This window comes from Dermacentor albipictus, chromosome 3, assembly GCF_038994185.2.
Source record: "Dermacentor albipictus isolate Rhodes 1998 colony chromosome 3, USDA_Dalb.pri_finalv2, whole genome shotgun sequence".
NCBI lineage: Eukaryota > Metazoa > Arthropoda > Arachnida > Ixodida > Ixodidae > Dermacentor > Dermacentor albipictus.
In genome coordinates, this window is record NC_091823.1 from 120,809,350 (window position 1) to 120,833,546 (window position 24,197).

The following is a 24,197-nucleotide window of genomic DNA, read 5'->3' on the forward strand; positions in this document are numbered from 1 at the left end:
CCGAGGGAATTCGCGGGTCTCCGACTAATCCGAGATTGATGGCTCGCGTTGGCGCTGGAGAGAGCCAGCCGCCCGCGCCCTTCCGATCCTCGTCAGGCCGACCACTGTGCCTCGCGCGAGAAACGGTCGAGGAGGACGACGGTTTTTGTGCGATTGCGCGGTATATGGACAGACGCTTGCTTGCTCGAAGGGGCGATAAAGGAAAAAAAAAAAGCGCCAAATCAGTCCAGTTTGGTCTTGTTCGAATGCTCCATTGTGCGAGAATTCCTGCATAATAGGTTGATCATTAGCAGGGGAAACAAAGGTCAACTTTTTTTTTAATTTTGCGCTGGTGCGTCACGTCACGGTTTCAAAGTATATTTGTTTCGCATTTGGGCCGCCGCGGCTTCGGCTCGCTAAACGTTCCCGAAAATTTCGATGTTTAACCTTTAGCTCGTTCAGAACATGTTGGCGTCCCCTCTTTTTTTTTTTTACCGATAAGCAATTAGCTACATGACCCGCTAGCAGACGCCTGCTATATATATATATATATATATATATATATATATATATATATATATATATATATATAATGTGTGTGTGTGTGTGACGTCACAGCGAGCTGCCGCCAGAATGCCGGGATGGCCTCGCCACTCGTCCTTGCGTTTTTAGCCTCTTCCATTTGTGGCTCGCGCCAAACCTCTGCTCGTGCGTGTAACAGTGGCTTTTCTGGTGTTTGGAGATATAGAAAGGCAATTTGCTAATACATGGGGAAATTTTTCTCTTCAACGTGTCCGTTTCAATTTTTTTTTCCCCTTCCGACGCACTGATGTGCCTGAATGTCCCCCTCTTCTGCTGGGCACCGTCTTCTTTGGTACCTTGTCGATCTCCTCATATCGTATCATGCGGCAACGTAGTCTTAACTGAACCAGCGTCCTTGCGCATAGCAGTTAGGCGCGTGCCTCTGTGGCGCACGTCTGTTAACCCCATTTATGGCCGAACGTTTAGCAGACGGCGTGTATCTAGTGCATACGGCGAGTCGGCGCGGCCACATGCAGCTCCGCCCGTGTGGCTGATGACAGAGTTTCCTACAAAAATTACTAGAGGGAACTCTGGCGCTGCAGTCGTTGTGCTACCATGGGAATGATGGGAAGTACATGGATTTGCCTGATCTTCGTGCTTGTGGATTCAAACGTTCTTGTGGCTTTGTATATTACGCTATATAAATCTTATTGTCGTATATTTCAGCGCAATCTATATTCTTCGAAGTGCAGGAGACGCCGGGATCGCGTACACTTGCTATTAATTGCAAACAATTGAGCTTGTCCAGGTGGCAAAATCGAAACGCGCCAAGCGTCTCAAGGCACTGGCATGCCCGCGATAAATTCATAAGGGCGTTTCATTCGCTTGTCGATACATGCGTTCGTGGCTTAAAGGCTAAACCCCATTAGCGCGATTTTGTGCGCGACAGCGACGAGCGACGGGTTCGCGTGACGGATCGGGCCGTCGCTTGAACAGATCGCTCGGTCTTGTCGCGCGATCGCTCGGTTTTGCAAATCTAGAATTCGTCGCTCGTCGCCCGGAAGTGCTATGAGCGACTAGCCAATAGCGCAAAGCCGGAACTGGATGTACAAAACTCCAGTACTTCCGATTGTCGCACGGAACGAGCAAACGATTGAATTTTTATAGGTGCAAGAATAAGAACCTACTGCAAGACTTTCAGAAATATTTTATGCTGCTTTTTATAGTAAAATACATCAACTTAAGTTAATAAAGCACGCGTCACGCTAGTTTTGGCGCCTATATTGCTGCCCTCATACCGGCAACACTGGGGAGACGTCGCTCGAAGTCGTCGCTCGCATGGGGTGCAACTTGTAGGCGACGAGCGAACGCGACAGCCATCTCCATCGCGTCGCTTGTCGCTGTCGCGTGCAAGATCGCTTGCATGGGGTTTATACTTAACGGTTTCAATATCATGCTTCTGTGCTAGAGTCCCTGTCTTCGAAACCTCCCGTCGGGCAATTTTAATTGTGTTTATTTAATTATTTATTGCGCATTGTACTGTTGAAAATGACGAGTTTGCAAAGTCACAAAGCCGGTTTGAAGCCAAAAGGACGAAGTTTAGGCAAATCCATGTACTTCCCATAATTCCCATGCTAGGACAACCGCTCCCATTACAGCTCCCGTAGACACTAGCGCCAGAGTTCCCTCTAGTAATTCTTGTAGGAAACTCTATGGCTGATGACGTCGATCGCCCGTTCGGGTGGAGCATCTCCCAACGCGCTAGCTCGCGCGTTTGTACTCATTGCCCGCGCTTGATGCCGCGTCGCGCGGAAAGTGTGACGGCCACGCGCACAGAAATGGGCCCGTCGCTCGCGCGTTGCGAATCTGCGCCGAGAGAAGCAGCGAGCTGATGCGCGCATTTCCTGGAGCTTATCGCGCGACGCTGTATATGTGGTCCGATTGCTTGCGCGCTGGATTGCGAGGCGAGGGCCGTGTATGCATCTAAACGGCCTCCGATTTAGCCTGTATAGCGAATGCCTCCGAGCAACGTAGACGCCAGGCGTGTTTCATCGACGTTTGTTTCGATTTGCTGCCGACCCCGAATGTGTTTCCTTTCCCGTCTCGTATATCGACTCTGTGCACTGTTGCCGGTTCCGTCTACAGATTCCTGCTGTGCGCGCACCAGGTTCAATGCCAACAAAGCCGAGTCCGTATACGAGTCTTAGCAGGCATGCCTTCGTAGCTGACTACGTACGTTATGGCTGTGTACGTTCAGGTTCCAGCAAGTGTGCGTTCGGGATGCACGTATGTACCGCCATTATCGTCCCATAGGGGCCTCCGCAAGACTTCGGGCATGCATGTTTCGACACCCGCACACCTTGGGCGCTGTGCTTTAGCTGGGACGGCCTTTTGGTTTTGCAAGCTCTTCGAACGAGTCGCACCTGTAATGTGTCCGCATTTTGTTATGCGCTATAAGCGAGTTATTATTGTTCCAGCGAGAGATTTAACGTACCGCGAGGTGTATATACCCTCGTCTTCCACGTACACGTGCATGCAGTGCGCGGTTTCTTCGCCGCAACGCCCGCCACCCAGGCTATAGAGCTGATCGCACTAAATGAAACTAGCTACAAGCGAGACACCAGACTCGTAAGTCATCATGACGTTTATCGTCGACGTCGGCTCACGAGCAGATAGTGTAGCGTCTGGCGCAATTTTACTGCGTCTCAATAATGTTTCACCTGTCTGGACCGCCGCACAGACTCCGCGCTTGCGTGAGGGTTGTAACTTCGTCTTGTAGAGCATGTACAGTGAAACGCAAAAGTTTACGGGACGCAAGGTCTGCCAGGACGCTAAATTCTCGCGAAGCGTGGTAACGCAGCCTCGCATTAAATGTTCCAGCATGTAGTAGCCTTCGCCACCTACACAGTGATTCATTAAATACGAAGTGTCGTGCCTTAACCGTGCAGGAATTCACATTTGAAGGGGAAACCGCATCCCGTAAACTTTTGCTGTTGACTGTACATATTGCGAAACGCTAAGGTCGGCACAGACGAAGTAGCGTGTGTACGTGTACGGCGGCATGCATCGTTTTGCGCGACGGGTTGGTTGTTTTTGCGTTTTGCGTTTTTGCGTTTTTGCTGCACGAGGCCACTCCTCATTTCTTCGTTGTTGTTGCTGGCCGCGGGGGTGTCGATCGTATAAGTACGCCTGTTTCAGCCAGTGCGGTAGCTATACTCGTTGCCGACATTGCTGTGCTCGTGCTTTCACTACTTTCGCACGTCTATACGTCTCGGTGCTTATAGGGGATTGCCGAGTCGCACTTTGTAGCCTCGGTATAAAAACGGTCGTTATCGTCTTTGAGCTTTCGTATGCGGATCCACAGTTAAGTAAGTGGTTCGATCCGAGCCGGCGAGTAAAACACCGTTGTTATTACTTCCTTCACGAATGCGACGCAGGCTGGTGGTCTCACTGTGAGCGTGCGTCTTGGGGGGGGGGGGGGGGTGGACAAAAAAAAAAAAAAGAAGAGAAGCGTTGAGCTGTGAACTTTCAGCCGCCTCGTAATGTAAAGCGAAGCGAAGTACGACCTCCGTAAACGGTTTATTGAGGAAGTCGTATACGCTATGTCGCCTTTGGCCCAGCGCTTTATCTTGCGATAATGCACTGCCGTCTTGAAATCTTGCGATATCTGCTTTCTTGTGTTTGTCACTGCGGGAATAATGAAGGAGATCATAAAACTATGTATTCTGCCGGGCAGCGAGCGAGTCACTGCGGCTTCCGTTCGTAACAGAAAGTACCGCAGTAACGTCGAGTGAACAAACCAAGGCTGTCTAGTGTGACACGTCTACACTGGCCTGAGTGATCATATTTTATATAGAGAAGGAGGGAGGGGGGGTTATTGCGCGCTTTGACAGCTGTAATTCATTTTCGGATAACAATACAAATGCGGCTATGATGTCCAGCCATGATGTACCATTATAACTGTATACGACATGCTTCCAGACGGTTAAGATTTAAAAGCCGCCTCAGTTGAATCCTATATTACATAGAAGCGTGGGTAATGAAACTGCGGTCGATGGAGCACTGTGTACAGCGGCGGCAATTTACGAGTGCCATTCTCACCCCGAAAACAACGCGCAGCGAGATTTCTCGCTGCCCCAATCCCGGCATAAAATAAAAGGAGGGTGGGAAGCCGGCGGCCGTACACGTCGGTCTGCCCCCGTCGATCGTGCAGTCGGTGGTGCCGGGTGTCGTCTGGACGGAAAGCGGAAGTGACGTGCGGCGTGGTGTACCGGAAGCGGCACTTGTCCGGCGCGCTGACCCACAGTTCCGAGTAGGAGCAGGCGACGGGGGAGCCTTGATCTGGTGCAATCCTCTGTCGCCCGCTAATGAGCGACCGTGGGAGGAGGAAGAGGATGGGGGGGGGGGGGGGGGCGCAGTTTTTGTTTTTGTTCAGACCGGCGGCGGTGACCGGGAAGCCCATTCCTGACGCGCTTTTTCTTTTCGTGTGCGTGTGGGTACGCGTACAAGGCGTGGTTGTTGAACTGCCTTCTCGCCCTTCTCTCCTTATTTCCTCCTCTCAATTTCGCGTTGCGCATAACGCCCTCTTGCTTTGCTGATACCTTTGTTGCCACTTCGTCTCGGCTGGCATCATTTCTGCCCTTTGCTATTATTCCCAGCGTATACCGCGGTGTTTCGTACTCACGGCCATCGTGTATCGCTCCTTCTCGCTGTTCTCGACGTAGCGCCCGAGGCTCCCCCTGGTTGTTGCCTCCTGCGCGGACGCTCGACGTGAGGTTTGGTACGCCCCTGCGAATATATACCCCCTCTCCCGCCTACACCCTTCCCTCGCGCTTTTTATGTCATACGTTCGTTCTTTTTTCTTTTTTTGTTTTGTTTAGCCTCTTCGTCCGTCGCTTCGAGTTTCCTTCTGTGCGTGGCGCTTTCCGGAAGCGCACGCTGGTGTGTGTGCCTGTTTCGTGGCCCTGCTATCCGTTTCCTGCTCGGCGCGGCGGGCTACGAGCGGGTGTCGAACACGAAGTTGCACGAGCCGCGCTTGCAGGGCGGTGGCATGGCCGGCGTCGGCCGGCCGTCCCGAGACCGAACGGGAACGAACAAGTCTAGATGAGAGGGGTTATGTATATGCTGTAGGATCTTCTGTTTCGGACGCGATACGTTGCGTGATTTGCCGGTCGAAGTGCGTGCGCGTAACGCCGTATATAACAACGGTGTCGCTGTCCGCACGGACTACGCACCGCAGCCTGTTGCGCTTTCGTGCGTGCACCGGGCTTTAGAATGTGGATGACTGAGTCGTTTACCCGAAAATTTAGTGAAGGAACCGCGAACAGCTGTACAGCAAAAAAAAAAAAAAAACAGAGAAACCGCGTGTTTGCACGTGTTACTGTAGTATCCTAGTACTACAGTAACACGTGATATAACTACAGCCCGGCAACATAGCTATAGCGGCTATAGCTGTAGCTAGAGTACGGCGAAACAAAAACGAAATTACATGAATGTAGTCTTTCTTTTTTTCATTTCGCGCCGAAATGCAGGCACACCTATAGCCGAAATGCAGGCACACGGGATAGCCGAAAGTGGACGTGGAGGAGCCCGAACGGTGAGACTAGAAATGAAATAGACTTCATACTCTGCGCTAACCCTGGCATCATAAAAGATGTGGACGTGCTCGGCAAGGTGCGCTGCAGTGACCACAGGATGGTAAGAACTCGAATTAGCCTAGACCTGAGAAGGGAACGGAAGAAACTGGTACATAAGAAGCCGATCAATGAGTTAGCGGTAAGAGGGAAAATAGAGCAATTCCAGATCAAGCTACAGAACAGGTATTCGGCATTAACTCAGGAAGAGGACCTTAGTGTTGAAGCAATGAACGACAATCTTGTGGACATCATTAAGGAGTGTGCAATGGAAGTCGGTGGTAACGCCCTTAGGCAGGATACCAGTAAACTATCGCAGGAGACGAAAGATCTGATCAAGAAACGCCAATGTATGAAAGCCTCTAACCCTACAGCTAGAATAGAACTGGCAGAACTTTCGAAGTTAATCAACAAGCGTAAGACAGGTGACATAAGGAACTATAATATGGATAGAATTGAACATGCTCTCAGGAACGGAGGAAGCCTAAAAACAGTGAAGAAGAAACTAGGAATTGGCAAGAATCAGATGTATGCGTTAAGAGACAAATCCGGCAATATCATTACTAATATGAATGAGATAGTAGAAGTGGCTGAGGAGTTCTATAGAGATTTGTACAGTACCGGTGCCACCCACGACGATAATGGAAGAGAAAGTAGTCTAGAGGAATTCGAAATCCCACAGGTAATGCCGGAAGAAGCAAAGAAAGCCTTGGGAGATATGCAAAGGGGGAAGGCAGCTGGGGAGGATCAGGTAACAGCAGATTTGTTGAAGGATGGTGGGCAGATTGTTCTAGAGAAACTGGCCACCCTGTATACGCAATGCCTCATAACGTCGAGCGTACCGGAATCTTGGAAAAACGCTAACATAATCCTAATCCATAAGAAAGGGGACGCCAAAGACTTGAAAAATTATAGATTAATCAGCTTATTGTCCGTTGCCTGCAAACTATTTACTAAGGTAATCGCAAATAGAATCAGGAACACCTTAGACTTCTGTCAAGCAAAGGACCAGGCAGGATTCCGTAAAGGCTACTCAACAATAGATCATATTCACACTATCAATCAGGTGATATAGAAATGCGCGGAATATAACCAACCCTTATATATAGCTTTCATTGATTACGAGAAAGCATTTGATTCTGTCGAAATCCCAGCAGTCATGGAGGCATTACGGAATCAGGGTGTAGACGAGCCATATGTAAAAATACTGAAAAATATCTATAGCGGCTCCACAGCCACCATAGTCCTCCATAAAGAAAGCAACAAAATCCCAATAAAGAAAGGCGTCAGGCAGGGAGATACGATCTCTCCAATGCTATTCACAGCGTGTTTACAGGAGGTATTCAGAGACCTGGATTGGGAAGAAATGGGGATAAAAGTTAATGGAGAATACCTTAGTAACTTGCGATTCGCTAATGATATTGCCTTGCTTAGTAACTCAGGGGACCAACTGCAATGCATGCTCACTGACCTGGAGAGGCAAAGTAGAAGAGTAGGTCTAAAAATTAATCTGCAGAAAACTAAAGTAATGTTTAACAGTCTCGGAAGAGAACAGCAGTTCACAATAGGCTGCGAGTCACTGGAAGTCGTAAGGGAATACATCTAGTTAGGGCAGGTAGTGACTGCGGATCCGGATCATGAGACAGAAATAATCAGAAGAATAAGAATGGGCTGGGGTGCGTTTGGCAGGCATTCTCAGATCATGAACAGCAGGTTGCCATTATCCCTCAAGAGAAAAGTGTATAATAGCTGTGTCTTACCAGTACTCACCTACGGGGCAGAAACCAGGAGGCTTACGAAAAGGGTTCTACTCAAATTGAGGACGACGCAACGAGCTATGGAAAGAAGAATGATAGGTGTAACGTTAAGGGATAAGAAAAGAGCAGATTGGGTGAGGGAACAAACGCGAGTTAATGACATCTTAGTTGAAATCAAGAAAAAGAAATGGGCATGGGCAGGACATGTAATGAGGAGGGAAGATAACCGATGGTCATTAAGGGTTACGGACTGGATTCCAAGGGAAGGGAAGCGTAGCAGGGGACGGCAGAAAGTTAGGTGGGCGGATGAGATTACGAAGTTTGCAGGGACGGCATGGTCACAATTAGTACATGACCGGGGTTGTTGGAGAAATATGGGAGAGGCCTTTGCCCTGCAGTGGGCGTAACCAGGCTGCTGCTGATGATGATGATAAATTCAGGGGCCGAATGCGGACAGCTTTTCGTTCGTACGGGCTCTCCACCATTTTTCCGGCCGGCTTCGGTATCATGTCCAGCATTAGGATTGGGTACAATTCGCTCTCACGAACAATTCTCGCCTGAGAGTGTTTGTGCAGATATGCGCCCAGGTAGAGAAGTAGGTGGGCTGCCTCTTTCATATTACACCCGTAACGTAGCCGTGGCTGAGTGTATGTGACGCTGTGCTGAGCGCGAAGGCTTGGACTTCGACCTCCGATGATTGGTGTCGTCGCAAGTGCGGGCGTAGGTATAAACCCGACTGGTGAGAAATTAATCGCAGCCACACATGTGTGTGTGTGTGTGTGTGTGCGTATATATATATATATATATATATATATATATATATATATATATATATATATATATATGGCATCTCTCACGGTTTATTGTCTTCGTTTATCCGGAACGTTAAACCGCAATCAGTCGGCCTTTCAGGTTGCCTTTTTGGTCTTGGGCCGCCATGTTTCTTCGCTTCTGCCTCGATCTGGCATAGCCGAGTTCGCGCGCTCTCCGCGCAGGGGCCACGCGCGGGCTCATTTGCATACAAAACTCTCCGTCCGTGCTGCCGCTGATTACACCGGCCGCGAGTTTCTCCCGCCAGCGGCCGAGCCAGCCAGCCACGGGCTCGCGCCGTCGATCCAACCCCCTCCCTCCCTTCCTGCTATAATAGTAAAGCCTTTCACAGCCTCCTCCTGCGCCGCTGCGCTTCTAATTCGCGTCGCCCTCGATTTGTCGTCGCCGCCTCCTCCCTAATGACCGACGCGCACAGAAGAGGGTGCGCGAATGATTGCTATAGCTGCTGGCCGTCCTTATTTCCGCAACGTTTCTGCCATTTCTAAGAAAAAAAAAAATCGCGAGTGGCGGGGATGTTTGGTGGACCTTTCGTTTGTCCCATTGTGGCCGCTGCGGTCCGGTGGCGCTCGCCTCTCGGCCGGCCCGAGGTGTGCATTGTGCTGCTCCGCGAGACGTCGTCGTCTGTCCGTGTATGTCGTCCCCTGCCCCTCGAGAGACGCGAGTGAGTTAATTCGCGGCCGCTGTATGTTACTCCCTCGCCGCCTCGCCTGTTCCGCGCAGTTATAGCACAGCGAAAGCTACGGGGTCGCGCGTCAGCCAATCAGAGTTGCGAAACCAGAAGAAGAGCGCGGGCGCTCGTCCTTGCTGGAGGCGCCACGCCGATCTCTCACCGGGCGTCGCCGACCCGAACGGAAAGTTCGAGGAAGGATTAGTGAATTGTAACGCACCAGTGGGCGAGCCGCAGCTTCGACCCATCTCGCGAACCACGTGGCCCCGTTTTCGTTGCCGAGATTGGTCGAAACGAGCATCCCTATAGCCTCTCGTTCACTGCGTGGAACTAGTGAATGGGGAACCAGCGCTGGAGTTTTCACGGCGCCTGCAGCGCCGCCCTGGCGGTCAGAACGTGCACAATGCAGCCTCCTCCGCGGACGAAGATTGCGTTGCGTGCCCTTAAAGTCGAAGGAAAACAAAAGGGCGCCGACGATACTGTTGCGTATACAAGTGCCACAACTAAGTCGGGATGAGGGAGCATGTATCCTTCTGCGTCTTTCCATCTAAACCCTACGAACAAGAACGGAGGCGGCATTGGATCCAAGCAGTCAGGCGAGCGGAGTAAGCTCCCGTCTTGTCGCCCTGTCAAGCGGTGTCGGGCTGGTTTCTAAATCAAATTTCGCGTGTATCCTTGGTTTATTCGACAGTGAAGATGGTCAGCCATGGCAGACAGTACCAAACAGCAGAATCTGCAGTCGGTATTTCGTCGGAAACAAAATAAGCAATAGCATGCACCATCCGGCATATGTACCATTTTTCCTTCGCAATGCCACCGCCAAGCCCCTTCCAAAGCCACCGCACCAAGTGAACGATACGAAAGGTAAAAATTATCCATTCATTGTCAAGAATTATGTGGGAGGGAAACTGCCTTGTAATACGAGTTGTATGCGCATAGTGCCGGCGCACGCGCGACTAAGCCACCTATGTGTTAATAGAAATGCGGATGAGGACTCGGCGCTGAGATGCATCCGGCAAATTTATGTAATTAGTGCTAAATGTAGCCAGGATTGTTAGGATCAAGCAGCGGAGCACTCAAACCTTTGCTTGCGCGAGTCAGCTGATGCGATAAAGCTTTCTTCTCCATTGACTGCTGTGGCGAAGTAACATCAGAATTTTTATGTCTAGCCAGAGAAATATGGAATATCTTCAGGCTAACTAATACTTACGAAACCATAGCGCAGCACGACCGGAGCCATAACTGCTAGATTTGCGAGGCAGGCAGCCACGCAAGCATGGCATCGATACACGACGCAACCGTTAAAGAAACACACGTGCTCGCCACGACGCACTGTGAAAAATATTTAAAGCTTAAAAAGCTTTCTTCGTCATTTCTTCACTTGATGGCGCTAGCTTCTTTACAACTCCACTTCAAGCGGCGCGAAAACGGAAACATACGAACTATAATACGGCTGCGTATGTGTGTGTCGTCTGGTTGTGTGGCTGAAATATGCCGCGTTTCGTCGCCAGGGCGGCGTGCAACGCACTCTTTTCGACGCGCCGCCTATCCAGCGCTGGTTCCCCATAGGAGCGCACGTAATTGCTGTACGCGCGCGAGCAGTGCGCTTCCTGGTCGTTTGTTGGGGTGGCCTTGGAGAACGGACGGGGCAGCCAGCGTCCGATGCTCACGCTGTTCGCCAATGTGAAAACCAACGTCAGATTGCCGTTTAATGCCCCTGCAGTTGTGCAGCCACTGGTGTTTCGACTGACGCATTTGCGGGAATCGACGATTAAACGCAGTTTACACTCCCCCCATCCCCCGCTGTTTTTTTTTCACATTTTGCGCGGTGCGCGCGCAAAACGGGATTAGCGAAGTTTTCGTAACCTCCCCAGCATTGCCGGGCGTATAGTTGCCTTCGGCAGGTGTGTGTGTGTGTGTGTGTGTGTGTGTGTGTGTGTGTGTGTGTGTGTGTGTGTGTGTGTGTGTGTGTGTGTGTGTGTGTGGTGAGGCGGGGGGGGGGGGAGGGAAGGTGATGACAGCTAGCCGCGCGGGGTGCCAACGCCGAAGCCGATGTGACGTAAATAGCGAGAGAGACCGGAAAACATGTCGCAAGAGGCATGCACGGTTATGTTCTTCGGCTTTCATAAGCCGAATCATGTAATATGTTCGTGTCGTGCTTTGCGCTTAAGATGTTCTCACTCGATTTTTTTTCATCTTTTTCACTCCCCACGAAGGCTTTCGTTTGCGTTGTATTCATTATGGCGCGTTCATTTGAAACTGAAGAGAATTGCGGTATCCGCAGTATGCTCATTTGAAGGCGTATTCTGAGCGGGTTATGCACGCACGCACGCACGCACGCACGCACGCACGCACGCACGCACACACACACACGCACACACACACACACAAGCATGTACCACATGCGCCGCCAATCGAGCGATGGTACCAAATATCATCATCATCATTGACGCCATCAGCGCCTTGTAGGACGTCTAAGGCTTGCGAGTGCTGTTCTAGTAGATAAACGTCGTAACTACTCGAGAAAGTGGATGGGAAAACTTCGCCCGCCGCGGTCGCTCAGTCGGTAAGAGCATCGCACACGTAATTCGAAGACGTGGGTACGTGGCCCACCTGCGGCCACGTTTTTTTTTTTTCATGCACTTTCATTTCCATTGATTCGCCATTTCCTTAATTCCTTTAATATGTACAAATAATTTCCCCTATATATGCTGGCCTTGGTGTCCTTGTTGACTTCTCACGATATGACTAGTAAAAAAAACCGGGCCCCACGGATTCCTTCTTTCACGTTCGTGTATATATCCACACGGCGATTCCCGCTATTCGTAGCATAAGGGCTTACTGAACTTTCGCACTTTAAAAGGCGGCGTACTGCTGGTTTGTGGCGCCGGACAACAGCAGCGCGTGTTGTTTTCCAATGCGCGGCCGCCGTACGCAACCGCATCTCGCCTTTTTGTGTTTTGCTACGAGCCGATCCGCGGCGACGCTCGAGTCAACAGCAACGTTAACGCGCGCGCGACGGGATGTAATGTGAGAGACGGACCACCTGCATCCAGCGCCTTCGCGAGCCGAGCGCCGTTATCTTGCGGCGGTGGCGGCGCACTCCTTCCGTTCTTGACCTTTTGGCTTCGCCGACCTTGACAACCCTCGAGATGAGCTGTGAAACTCGTGTGCATAAACGCACGCGCGCTCAAGGCGGGTGGAAAACGTGCTCGAAGGGGGGGGGCAGCCCCCCCCCCCCCCTTGCACACATTGATAAAAAGCCACCACCATACTTCTTGGAATGTGACAGGCGTCGAGCGCACGTCTTCCGATTCTGCGTCCGCCCTTGAAGCCGCCTTTCGCGCATTTCGCGCACTTTGCAAAAGATAGAGAGAGAGAGATAATACGAAACTTGCGGCTTTTTGAAGCTCTCATCTGCGATTAAAATATGACTTGTGGATGCGTGTGTGTTAATAGCAACGGCGCCGCGATGGATGACGACGGCACGCACGCGAGATGGAACGACTCTTCCGCCGCCACCTGCCCACCTCGGGCTTGTCGTCTCCGCAGGTGGTCCGCTGCGGAAGGGAAGGGATCGGGGAAAGCACTCCCGAAGGGCGTGCGCAATATCTGCTCGGCTTCGCGTATATACACATGGCTCCTTACACGAGGGGACACCCTTCTCGCATGCATTAACCATCCGCGTCGTCCCCTGTCTCGCTTGCTTTTTTTTTTTGCACTGTTCACCCCCATTTCCGCACGTTCTGCGCGCTTCAGTCTGGTTTTCTCTTTTTTCTTCGTGTTCTTTTTTTTTCTCTTTTTTTCGTGGTGTCTCGCTGCGCGCCTGAGTGTCCGTGGGCGCGGGCGGGTGACCTCCTTCGAAGCTGTCTTCTCCTCGAAGCTGCTGGGATTTGCTGGAAAGCAGAATTGACGACCACGCGGTGGCGGCGCCGAAGGACGGCGACGAATGGGGGACAGGGGGCGGTCAGGGTTGCATAAATTACGGCTTAAAACGTTGTCGGGTTTATGCGCGAATACCATTACTCGGCTGTTGAGCCTAATTGATTTTACGAGGGAGCCGAGCTGAAAGCGACAGTGGTTACGGCCACGTTCGGTTCGCTTGCGTTAGCGTTGACCCGTTCTCGACGTTGAGCCCGATGAACGCCTAGCGCTGATTTGTATGCAGACAGTAGTGCCGTTGCTCCGAGGACGAGGCGCAAGTCGTGAGTTGCAGCACCGAGGGTACACGTCGTGTTAATCTGTGTTCAGGGAGAATTCCTCTGGCGTTTTGTGTATATATATATAGGGATTTCTCTTGAAGGTAAAATGTGACCAGTGTGACTATGGGCGCGACTGTACGCTAGTGTGCGGTATCGTAAAGCACTCGAACGTGACATTATCGCTCACGAATTCGACGTCGTTCGGGGTGACACTCCCAGGACATGGTACGTGGGTAGCGAGATGTTGCGGTTCGTTTGTAGCTCGATTTTCCAGCGTGCTCTTTGTCGAAAACTGCATAGCAGGTCAATCTATAGAGCTCGCGACTGTCAAATGTACGCACAGCAATAGTTGGCTTTCAGTAAAAAAAAAAGAAAAAAGAACACACACAAGCAACGATCTCGAAGGTTGTGCTATTGCGGACCGCGTGTGCGGGGAAAAAAAAAATTGCGGAGCCGGAAACACGTCATGATCGCCGTTTTTTAGGCACCAGCTGTTTTGCGTATATTGTGCGTGACTTACATTTCTGTCTGGTTCTTTTGTGCGGCGTTAATTACCTGCCATATTAATGTTTCTGTTTGTGACCCCCACACTAGTGTTGTGGGTATAAATAAATAAATACGAGAACAAAGAACGGAAAATAAACGTCAAATATATAGCCTACTTGTTTACGCGTTGCGTAGGCAGAGCAATGCCTGCGCATACGCGAGAGGCACGTATATCGTAAAATTTTAGCATCGCGTTTCCATTACGCCGATACCGTGGCGGCCCTATACAACTCATTCGCGGGACGGTTAGGTTAGCATGCTTTTGCAGCTTTTGCGCGTTCGGGCGTCTGCGCGTTTGCAGGTGACTGCAACAGCGCTAAAGTTTGCAGGTTACTATAGGTCTATTCGATTCAGCCAAGTTTCGCTGCACCTTCTGCACCTATTCACGGTGCACTGCACCTAGAACCCTCGATTCCCCGAGGTGCAGCAGTGCACCCTGCACCCCCGTGCTCGATTGAACGGGGTGCAAGGCAAGGTGCCGCCGCGGTGCACTGCACCCTTGAACCTTGAAGCGAGTGGGTGCAGCCCGGCAGCCCCTGCACTTTTTCGTTCGAGGTGCCGTGCACATTTTTCTGAATCGAACAAACCTTATGTGACGCGGCGACTTTGATACGCCCGATCGCGGAGGACAGCCTAAACGCGCGCGTCTGGAACGTTGCTGCATAGTACGCAAGTTTTCCGGAACACGATCGCGTTTTGGATCCGGCTCGTACTTCGGCGTTGCTTCGGCTACGCACTGACCTAGTTCAGCCGACCGAGCGCGCACGCTCTTGCGCGTAACGATGACAAAGGGGTGTCGAGTGTCGTCTGCTCCTCGCTCACTGTCTCGCGCACCGTTGCGAGCGTGTTGCTTGTTTTGAGCCTTCGCAGCTTGCACTGTTTCGCTGCCGCTGTTTTTCCTTTCGCGCACTGTGTAAGGTTTCTTTTTATCGGATTGGCTTGGCTGTTACCACCCGGTGCGCGGAGCTTCTTTGGCAAGGTATTGGGAAGCCGCGGCGCACTTTCGCGTGCTGTCGCTTGCGTGCGCATCTCGTATTTATTTTTTCCGGTTCGGCTCTCTCCGCGAGCGTCCCACGCAGGCCTTTGCCTCATCGTAGTATCTGCTCCCGCTTCGTAAAAAGAAAGAAAAGAAAAAGAAACGGCTGTGGCTTCGGCGTTGTGCATTTCGCTATCCGAAACTCGGAACGTGCGCGGATGGGTTGGGCGCCAAGAAATGGCGTAATATTGTTTTTTTTTTTTTGCGCTGCGGTGAAACTGACGCCAAAGCTCTTTCTTCCTTTCTTCCTCTGCCGAGCATGCAGGGCGGATGTCGCTGATTATCTGCGTGCTGCGAACTTTTGGAAACCTCGTTAACAGGGGAGAAAGTGGAAATGCGTATTTACACTTCCTTGCGCGAGGAGGTTAACCAGAAAGCGGATGTAAAGACAATCGGCGTCGTCCAAATCTACGCCCCGGCGACAGCCCTCTCGGGGTAGCGACAACCAGTCTCGAAGGCTATGCTTTTGCTGGCTGCATGCGCTGCAAGCGAATGCAGAGCCGCAAACACCTCGTGGACGACAAGCCAAGGCGTGTACGCCGCTGGTGCGCGTAACTGTCGCCACTTTCGGCTTACGTGGGGAGCTCGTAGGCAGCGGGAAACGAATTAACGAGCAGCCGTATGACGGTAGTGATGCAAAACTATCGTTAATTGACTGTCGATGGTATGAACAGTGTTTTTTCGTGGTGAAAAACAAGGAAGAGACTATTGAAAGTACTAACTATCGGTAGCATTACGATATTTCGCTATGCAACTATCAAGAATATAACAAAAAGCTATCGATTATAGTACTATGCATAGTGTTGCGCGGTGGTTTGCTATTGACCGTGGGATGTATTTTATGCTAGTGGTATCGCCAGAAATTTTGCGGTAGCTAACCGTCGGTAACACTCCGTTCAGGCTACTGGGAACGAGGAATGGTCGTCAATATTACGTTGCAGCGTTTACGTGAGCTTACATAATCGACCGTGAGCTACCGATAAGTACTGTCGATATCGGTTGCCTGCTAAGTCGATGCTATTCTTACCAGCAGTTTTTGTACTATCGCTAGTTTTGCGCCTCACTAATGGACAATCGTCTGGACCGACTGCCCTGGCATCATCTCTTCTGTTATGACAAAGCCCACAGGGCTGTATAAGCTTGTGCACGCAGGTTTGGATCAGCCAAGCAAGAACTTCGTGACGTCATTGCGAGGCATCGAAACAAATTTAGCGAGGTTTTCTGTTTCCTCTTTTTTTCCCTGCCGGTTGCTCAACGGGACCTTGTGCATGCTTTCTGCCTTGCATTGTGACGTCATCTACGTACCGGACTGCTGCGCATGCGCAGTAGTGGATGCAGAAATCGATTTCTTGTGGATGCCTTCTGCCTTGCATTGCGACGTCATCTACGTATCGGATTGCTGCGTATATATGCGCAGGAATGGCAGAGCCCGGTTCCCGTTCATGGGCCGTCGCGTAGGCCGCAATGGCCATGGTGTAGCCAATCCCGTCGCAGTGTCGAAACCATTGGGCAACGAAAAAGGCTTCGTCGAAACCCCGCAGGCGGCCCAATATTGTTTCCCTAGAAGCGTGGTGCGAAAGCGTTCGTGTAATTCGATATAGGAGTGCGTTAAGGAACTCCGCGGGTGGTGGTCAATTCGATTATGGGTGCGGTTCTGGACGTTGTCGAATTCGGCGGTGGCGTGACACGTTGAGCCAATTCGGAGAGGCGGCCTCGAGGGCTGCTGCCACGGACTCTCGGCCCAACTTGCCGCGATCAACAGATTTGGCGTTAGGGAGGAATTATAACTCGACGGTGTCTGCAAGCATTGGCATCCCATCTTCCACGTTTCGAGCTTCTGGGAACAACACCTCGTTGGACCATGTATAGCCGTTGCTGGAACTATAGGCGACGTTTCGGAGTCGTTCCGTTCCGTCTGTGATGAAGTGCGCGAAACGCTTTAAAACTCGTTTTCTAGACTGTTTCGTAAGAAAAAGAAAAGCGAAAAAAAAAAATGTTCGCCGAGTGATAGTTATCCTTGGGAGTGAACGGAGGCTTCGAAGGATGGCGTCAGCCCGCCGGCAAATGTCGGCCTCCAAGGCTGCCGCCGACGCAGCCGGGTCAGAAAAAAAATTGCGCTGGACTTCGCTCGGCGCCTCCGCGTTCTCGTTTGCACTCGGTCCCTGACCGCGTGCAGACAGCCAAGGCCTTCGGTGCCCGCTTTTCTTTTACGCAGTGGCTGCGGTCCTCCCCTCGACAGTCTCGGAGAAAAAGGGTAAAAAACGCGTCTCTGCCTACAAGTTGGCTGCGGCTGTCGCCACACAGTCTCTCAAGCTGGTGAACGATTTACAGGGCGTTCGGAACGACTTGCGACAGCGCACGCGATAGTACACGTACTCGTTCGGGCCTGACCGATGGGACAGAACGAATGGTGGTGTGCCTGGGAAAAAGGTGTTTATTTCCGCCGTTGTGTACACACAAACCCGTCTGTCCTGCTTGTGTCCCGGGCTTTACGCCGCAGCGCGGCCTTCTTTCTCGCTGTTCATTCGGAAAGCTCAGTTTTCTTGATTTCTTGTGTGTGATTGCATTTGTAATTATCGTTACGGTACTGTACTCCAGTACTGGACGCAGTGTTTGCCGTTAGCTTCCAATTTCTGTATTTTTGTTTAATTGCTCTAGCAATTGTATGGACACTACAGGCGCATCTCTACCGTCGCCGTCGGGTTCTGTACGAGTGAAAGCGTGTGGGGGGGGGGGGGGGGGGGGGTGAGCCGGTGAGCGCGGTCCAATCTGGCGTGCGCAAGCGAGTCACGTGGCCCGGATGCGTGCCCTCTCCATGATAGAATGTGTAAGTGCTACTGAACGAGGACGTAGAAAGAAGCAGGCACACAAAGACAAGCGCTGTCTCCGTGTGTCTGTTCCTTTCTACGTCCTCGTTGAGTCGCGCTTACATATTGTGTCATTGTTGATTCGGTCAGTAAGAGAATGTCACAAGCTCATACAGGCGATAAAGCTACTATCCTTACTTCGTGCAGCTATCTACTAATTTGCTATCGCAATCGTTGCTTCGTCTTTCGGGCGGAACTGCGATTCTTTTTCTTGCACCCTGCTGTCCCACTATACCTGTGCGGACGTTGATGCTAGTCCTCTTAACATATATCCTGTATACGGTTATCCCTACCCTCCTTGTGATGACCACCTTCTGCGCCGTTGTATGGTAAATAAATGAAATTACGCGCAATTTGCTTATGACGAATAGGCGGCCTCGTTGTTTGGAATAGTGCTTCCACGAGGTCCATTGTTTCTTTCCCACTCGTGCCTGCAACCGTGACCGACGTATGCGCAATTTCGCAGTTTTCCGTGCCGTCGCGTGCTTGCACGTGTATACACAGGTCCACGCACTGCGTCGTGTATCCGGATAATATTGCTCGGTGTAATCGCTAGGATGTGTATACCCGCCGCTGCTTGTACAATCGACGTCAACGGATCGGCCGTAGTATAACGACGCGCATGATGCAAATAGCTTGTTCTCCTTGTTCTCTTTTTTTTTCTTCCTCGTAGTAAATGTACGTCGATATGGCGGTCGCGTAGAGCCCGCCTTTCGCGGTACACGCAATATTGCCGCGCGACTGGCCGCTAGAGAGACACTTTGTGTGCAGTATTCGCGCGCTTTACACGCTTGGAAAATCGCTGTTATGTAACGCGTATTGAGGAAGAGAAAGCGGTATGGGTAGTTTCTCATGTCGCTCTGTGCAATTTTCTCTTTGAGAGCTTTCCATCTAATTATAATGCCTAAGAAGTTGACCAATTAATTAAGACTAATTATGGAATTAGGCGGAATGAAAGAAAAATAGTTTGGCTATCTCCAAGCGACGTTAGACAACCTCACCTTTGTTCTATCCAGCTATGTGGCATTCGCATATTTTTTTAAATTAAAACCCTGGCTAAAGTTAGCTAAGACACCCTGCATAGGGAAGCGAGTTGGGCCAACTTCGATTAACAAGACGCGGCGGGGCTCAGACCCTGTGGCGTTCTGCTGGCCGAGCACGAGGTCGCGGGTTCGACTACCGGCGGCGGCCGCATTTCGACAGGGGCTTATAGTGCACAAGAAACGCCCGTGGGCTCATTAGATTCATGTGCGACCGTGTACGCTATAAAGAGCCCCAGGTGGTCAAAGTTAACCCGAAGCCCCGGCGTCTCTGTCAGAATCGCAGTGTTCCCTCGGGACGATAACAAATCAATCAATCAATCAACACACGGGCGTTTTTTTAACATCCTGTTCAATCGATACGTGCTCGCTGCGACCGGTATAGAACCAATTAGCGGCTGCTTCTCTAAAACGGTGGACGGTGATCGCGCATTCATTGTCCGGTGTGTGCGTGCGCGTCCACCTACCCTACGAGCGTATAATTCTGGGCGCGGTCCGCGAAGTGGGAAATGCGCACCGCGTGCTGGCGATTTCGCTCTCTCCACCCACTGCGCGCGCGCGCCGACCTAAACAAACGTGATCGATGGCTCCGACGGGGGCTACAACGCTGGCGCGCCGCTCCGCTGCCTCCCCCGCCCCCTCCCCTTGCGCGGCCGCGTCCCCCCGTAGCGGCCCAGCCCCTAAGAAAACGGACGCCGGTGCTGCGGCGCGGGCTGGACCTTGGCACGCTTCGCTGGTCGAGGAGCGGCGGTAACCTCGCTCCCTCCAACCTCGCCGTCGCTCTCCGCGCGCGCATGCACGCACAAATTGCACCCGCAGCCAGCACCACGGTCGCCCACAACAACAACGCCGCACGCAGCTTGGCAACCGCTCTCCTCTGTCAGTCATCGCTGGCGGCGACGCTCGTTGAGCGAGTGGGCGCGCTCTTGCCTGCGCTCACCTCTCAGCGTCGCCGTCGGGTTGGCCTTGTGGGCGTTGCCTGCCGTTTGCTGGTCTCCTTCCTTCGTTGGGTTTTGCCGCCGACCGGCGTTATGGCGATGCGAAGAAGAGTTTGTTTTAGTGCCTCTCAACAGTTCCCGCCAGTTGGTGTGCTATATACGCCGGTCGCAGAGGTCGTTGAAATGGTGGCGCCGAGTGGTGGTGGTGTTTCATCCGCGCAAGTGGCGCGTGACCCACACACAGACACACGCGCACAGACAGAGAATGAACGAAAGTAGTTCTAACCTAGAATTGTTCGCGGTCTGGGGCTGCGGCTTGCATTTAGGGTTTTTGGGGACGCGGCATAAATGCGAATCGGGGTGGGAACGCGCGAGTTATACCTTCGAATCGAATAAAGTTGTTCCTTCAAGTACGAGGAGAGGGCATTTGCAAGAACTAAGCTGCCTCGAACAGTAGCCTCGGGCCACGGATTCTCTCCGCAGGCTTCTTATAACGGCCAGACACATATCCTCCAGAGAATCGAAAAACTGCGTCTTCCAGATGTTCGTCGCCTGAAATATGTGCCTTGTTACGATCGACCTGCAAGGGTACTGACCTGCGAACCTTTCCGAGTATTGTTAGCTGGTTCGCTGTCGCCTTCACGGTCTGCTTGGAGCAAGAGAACTCCTGGAAAAGGGTGTTTTGCGGTGCGTTTTCACGGGCCCCAGAATTCGTCACAGTCGAATGACAGTCGCGGCGGCTATCTGAGGAGTCAGCTCTGGAATCAAGAGGCGTCAGATGGGGTCAAGCGTTACAAGCTGTCTACGAGGACCCGCTCCGCTCTGTGTGTTCTGTGAATCCAAAGTGCGGATGTGAGTGTGTGAACCCTCCCCCTCAAAGGCGGGTCGACTACGACGACTTTGGACGGTCCGATTGGACGAAGGCTGGACGGTGGTTCTCCCTCACCTAGGCATCTAGGGAGGACAGAGGGCTTTTAAGCAGCCGTTTTTCGGCTGCTTGGGGTGCTTCGTGCGGTGTTCTTCCTTTTCAGTCTTGCTAGACTCATGAAATGTATCTCCTGTCTTCATTTAGATATTGTAAATAAATCCCGTAGCCCTCGTTCTCGATGAGAGCAAGTTACTCCCTACAACCACGCCCCAAGCGTGGGTGAGTTAGACGACGGCATGGGCCAGCTACCACATTTTTTACATGCCCGACTACAATCCTACAACTGGTTGCCAGCGGCGGGATTGTCCTACAACCCTTACAGCCTCCAGAACGTGTCACACGCAGCCGCGGTGGGCATCTTTCGGATCTCGCCGTTCGTAGCTGTCTCTCTCTCCATCAATATGTGCCAGGTTTGTGACTGCACGCTGCTGTTGGGCGTTCACTGTTTCCGAGAGCCCTCTCCCCCTTTTTGCGCCAGTTTCTGGCTCAGTCTGCCTGTCGCACCGCTTGTCTCTCTCGCTGTTGACTCTGCGATGTCCCCAGCCGGGTCGTCACGGTGTGTGTGTGTACGCCCGGCCTGCACTTGCGGAGGAGGAGGCCGTGGTTACAGCGCGCGCGCTCGCTCGCTTTGTTGTCACCTCTGCGCGCGTTCCTATTTTTGGCTCGTACGTGCGCGCGCACAGACAAAAGGACGAAAACACTGCTTGTCGCGCCTCGTCCACCGCGGTGCCAAAGTTGATGCCGTTGTCTTTCCCCCCGCAGCTCTCGTGTGCCCGCCCGTCAGTCGCACAATAGGGTGCGCCCGCGCGCGGAGCAAAGGGCGTGGTCTTTCTCACGTGACGGCCATATAGTGTATTTTCTGGCGCGACTGAGTTTTTTTTTTCCCCCTTTTCTGGTTCTTGGTCCGTTCCTGGGGGCGCGCACCGCGAAGTGTTCCCGTCCATTCTTAGCGCCTCCGCTGGCGTACGACGACCCCGGCGCCAGTAGCTCCCGAGATGGGAGGAGCGAACCATACAGATCGACGTAAATAGGTCAGATGCGAGCGATTATTCGTATTTGCGGTCCGGTGCAGGCTAATTCACTTTTGAAAAGTCCGTTCGTCGCGGCCCCGAAAAACTGGGGGGGGGGGGGGGGTATATTTACGGATTTGGTTTTGTTTGCTGTGCTTTTACTTTTCTGGTCGTCGCTCGCGCTTTGGACGATCTTTCGAATAGAAAACTGACGACGAAACAGAGCAATGTCGGCTGTGCGGAGTACGCCGACTGTTTATCCAGCAGTCGTACGCCTGAGAATTGCCGCCTTCGGATAATCGAGAAAGTCGCGTAACGACGTCGTCCAGACGTGTTTCACTCGTGCACGGTGTGCACTTTTATAAGGCACCCTGCTGTGCCTCCGCTCGAGCTCGAACAGGGCGGGCGCTCGGAAAATTGCGAGGACGTCTTCGCAGCGATCGTCGCGTTGTCAGTCCAGCAATATTTGCACGCCAAGTTAGGTTGAATTGCGCGCGCGCTTTGTTCCTGGTTGAGAGGAACGCTGTTTGGACTCAAACGGCGGGCGATCGCGAGCGCGTGATTGTTGTCGTCGGAGTTGGAAGAGCCGGGCGCGGCCTGGGAGCGCGCGGGGGGGGGGGGGGGAGGGAAGGCGTCTGTCAACGCTTCTAGCTATATTGGTCCGGCGCGCGCTTTGCGACAGCTGCTTGCGTGGGCGCCTCGAATGGTGTGTTAAACACGCGCGCGCGCGCGCGTACATGTATATATACAGTCGTAAAAACGGGAGGGGGCGCGCGGTCGACTCACCCGCTTGTTGCCGTTCTTCCGTACACGGTCGCTTGTTTGCGCAATCGCGCGGTTGTGTTTGAGAGACCTCCCCGCCCGCCCCCTTCGCTGTCCTCTCTCTCGTGTCGTTATCGCGGGGGGACTCGCTTTAGCGTCGTTCGGCCCTCTTAAAGCAGGTTGCCTCGTTGTTCCCTCGTCGAAGTGCGCAACTGTTTGTTGCTGGCACGCGTGAGGTCACTCTCGCTTGAGCGCGCGCCCATGAAGAGTTCGCGCGCGGTGCGAATAACCGCGTACGCGCCAAGTGTCGCCGTCTCGTTCCTCGTCCTACTGCGTCCACCGAGCGATGAAGCTGTGCCTGTTCGGACACACTGGCGTCGCGCGTCTCGCTCTCTTCGCGGGGTGGCTTCACGGCAGCGCGCGGCTGTGTGCGGGGGAGATCGCTTTCCAGCAGCGGCAAGTATAGCAGACGTAGTTGCGCGATGCCGGTCAGGTGGCGTATGCCACTCGGATAATTGTCATTGCCATGACTGTTGGTGCCATTATCTTTCTTTCTGTTTCGCCGCGGTGATTCTGTGAGCATCGTTTAGATCCCCCTAGTTAAAGAGAGAGAGACACAGAAGCGGCCTGCGGTGTTATTCTTGACGCGTGTCCGTCCAGAATCACACCGCCGCTACAACTTGCCGGAGACCCCGAAGCGCACGGAACACTTCACGACGCGGCTCAGCTGGCAGCGGCGTCCTGCTCGCCTTGTCCGGCACCCAACAACGCAGGCCTCAAGTCCGCTGCTCCATAGTTCTGGCACCTGACGGCGGCTCCTGTCAGATACGCCATGGTAGTCTTGGAAACTGCGGTTTTAATTAAGACTCTGCTGTTTTGTTTTTTCGTTTGCCACTACTTACAGCGACGCGCATGTGCAAGCAGTCCCCTCTCCCCCTCTCTCATACCGCCCCCTTCCTTTATTTCATCTCGCAGGAAAGCCCGCCGGAAAGACAAGGATGCATCTTCGAGTGGCGGCGGCGGCCAAGAGGAGCCCAAGATGTACCTGGAGTCGACGGTGCTCGAGTGCACCATCCCCGAGTCGCGGCTGCGCGACCTGGTGGACCTGCCCGAGGGGCTCGACTACAACGAGTGGCTCGCATCGCACAGTGAGCGCCCTCTCTCGCCCCCCCCCCCCCCCCTTTTCGCTAGCCACCACTACAGTTCTCAGAAATTCTCTTTGCTGCGCTGTCCTATCGGCGCTTTCCGTCAGGGGTCGCTGTCTCTCTAGTCGCAGCTTTGCAAGTTTGTGCGCGCTGCGTCAGTTCTGAAAGTGACTTGAGAAACAGTGGCTGCACCATTTGTTGTTTGCACCAAAGAGGAAGAAGTGCGCAGTGCTTCCTTTTTGTTCTTTCTTTTTTTTGTGGTTTCAAGCCGAGCGTGGTGCCATATCCAACAAAGGGGTAAACGGTCAACAACCGTACCTTTGGATATTTTCTA

At 52.5% G+C, this 24,197-nt stretch overlaps 1 protein-coding gene across 2 annotated transcripts in view; it reads left to right on the top strand.

The window, feature by feature from the left end:
• The window catches only part of Mob2 (MOB kinase activator 2), a 170,791-nt gene that overhangs the window by 122,093 nt on the left and 24,501 nt on the right, over nucleotides 1–24,197 (top strand). For both annotated transcript variants that reach the window (XM_065453307.2, XM_065453306.2), the window contains exon 2: nucleotides 23,694–23,866. In XM_065453307.2, coding sequence (XP_065309379.1) covers nucleotides 23,694–23,866 — 173 coding nt within the window. The remainder of the gene's footprint in view (nucleotides 1–23,693; nucleotides 23,867–24,197) is intronic.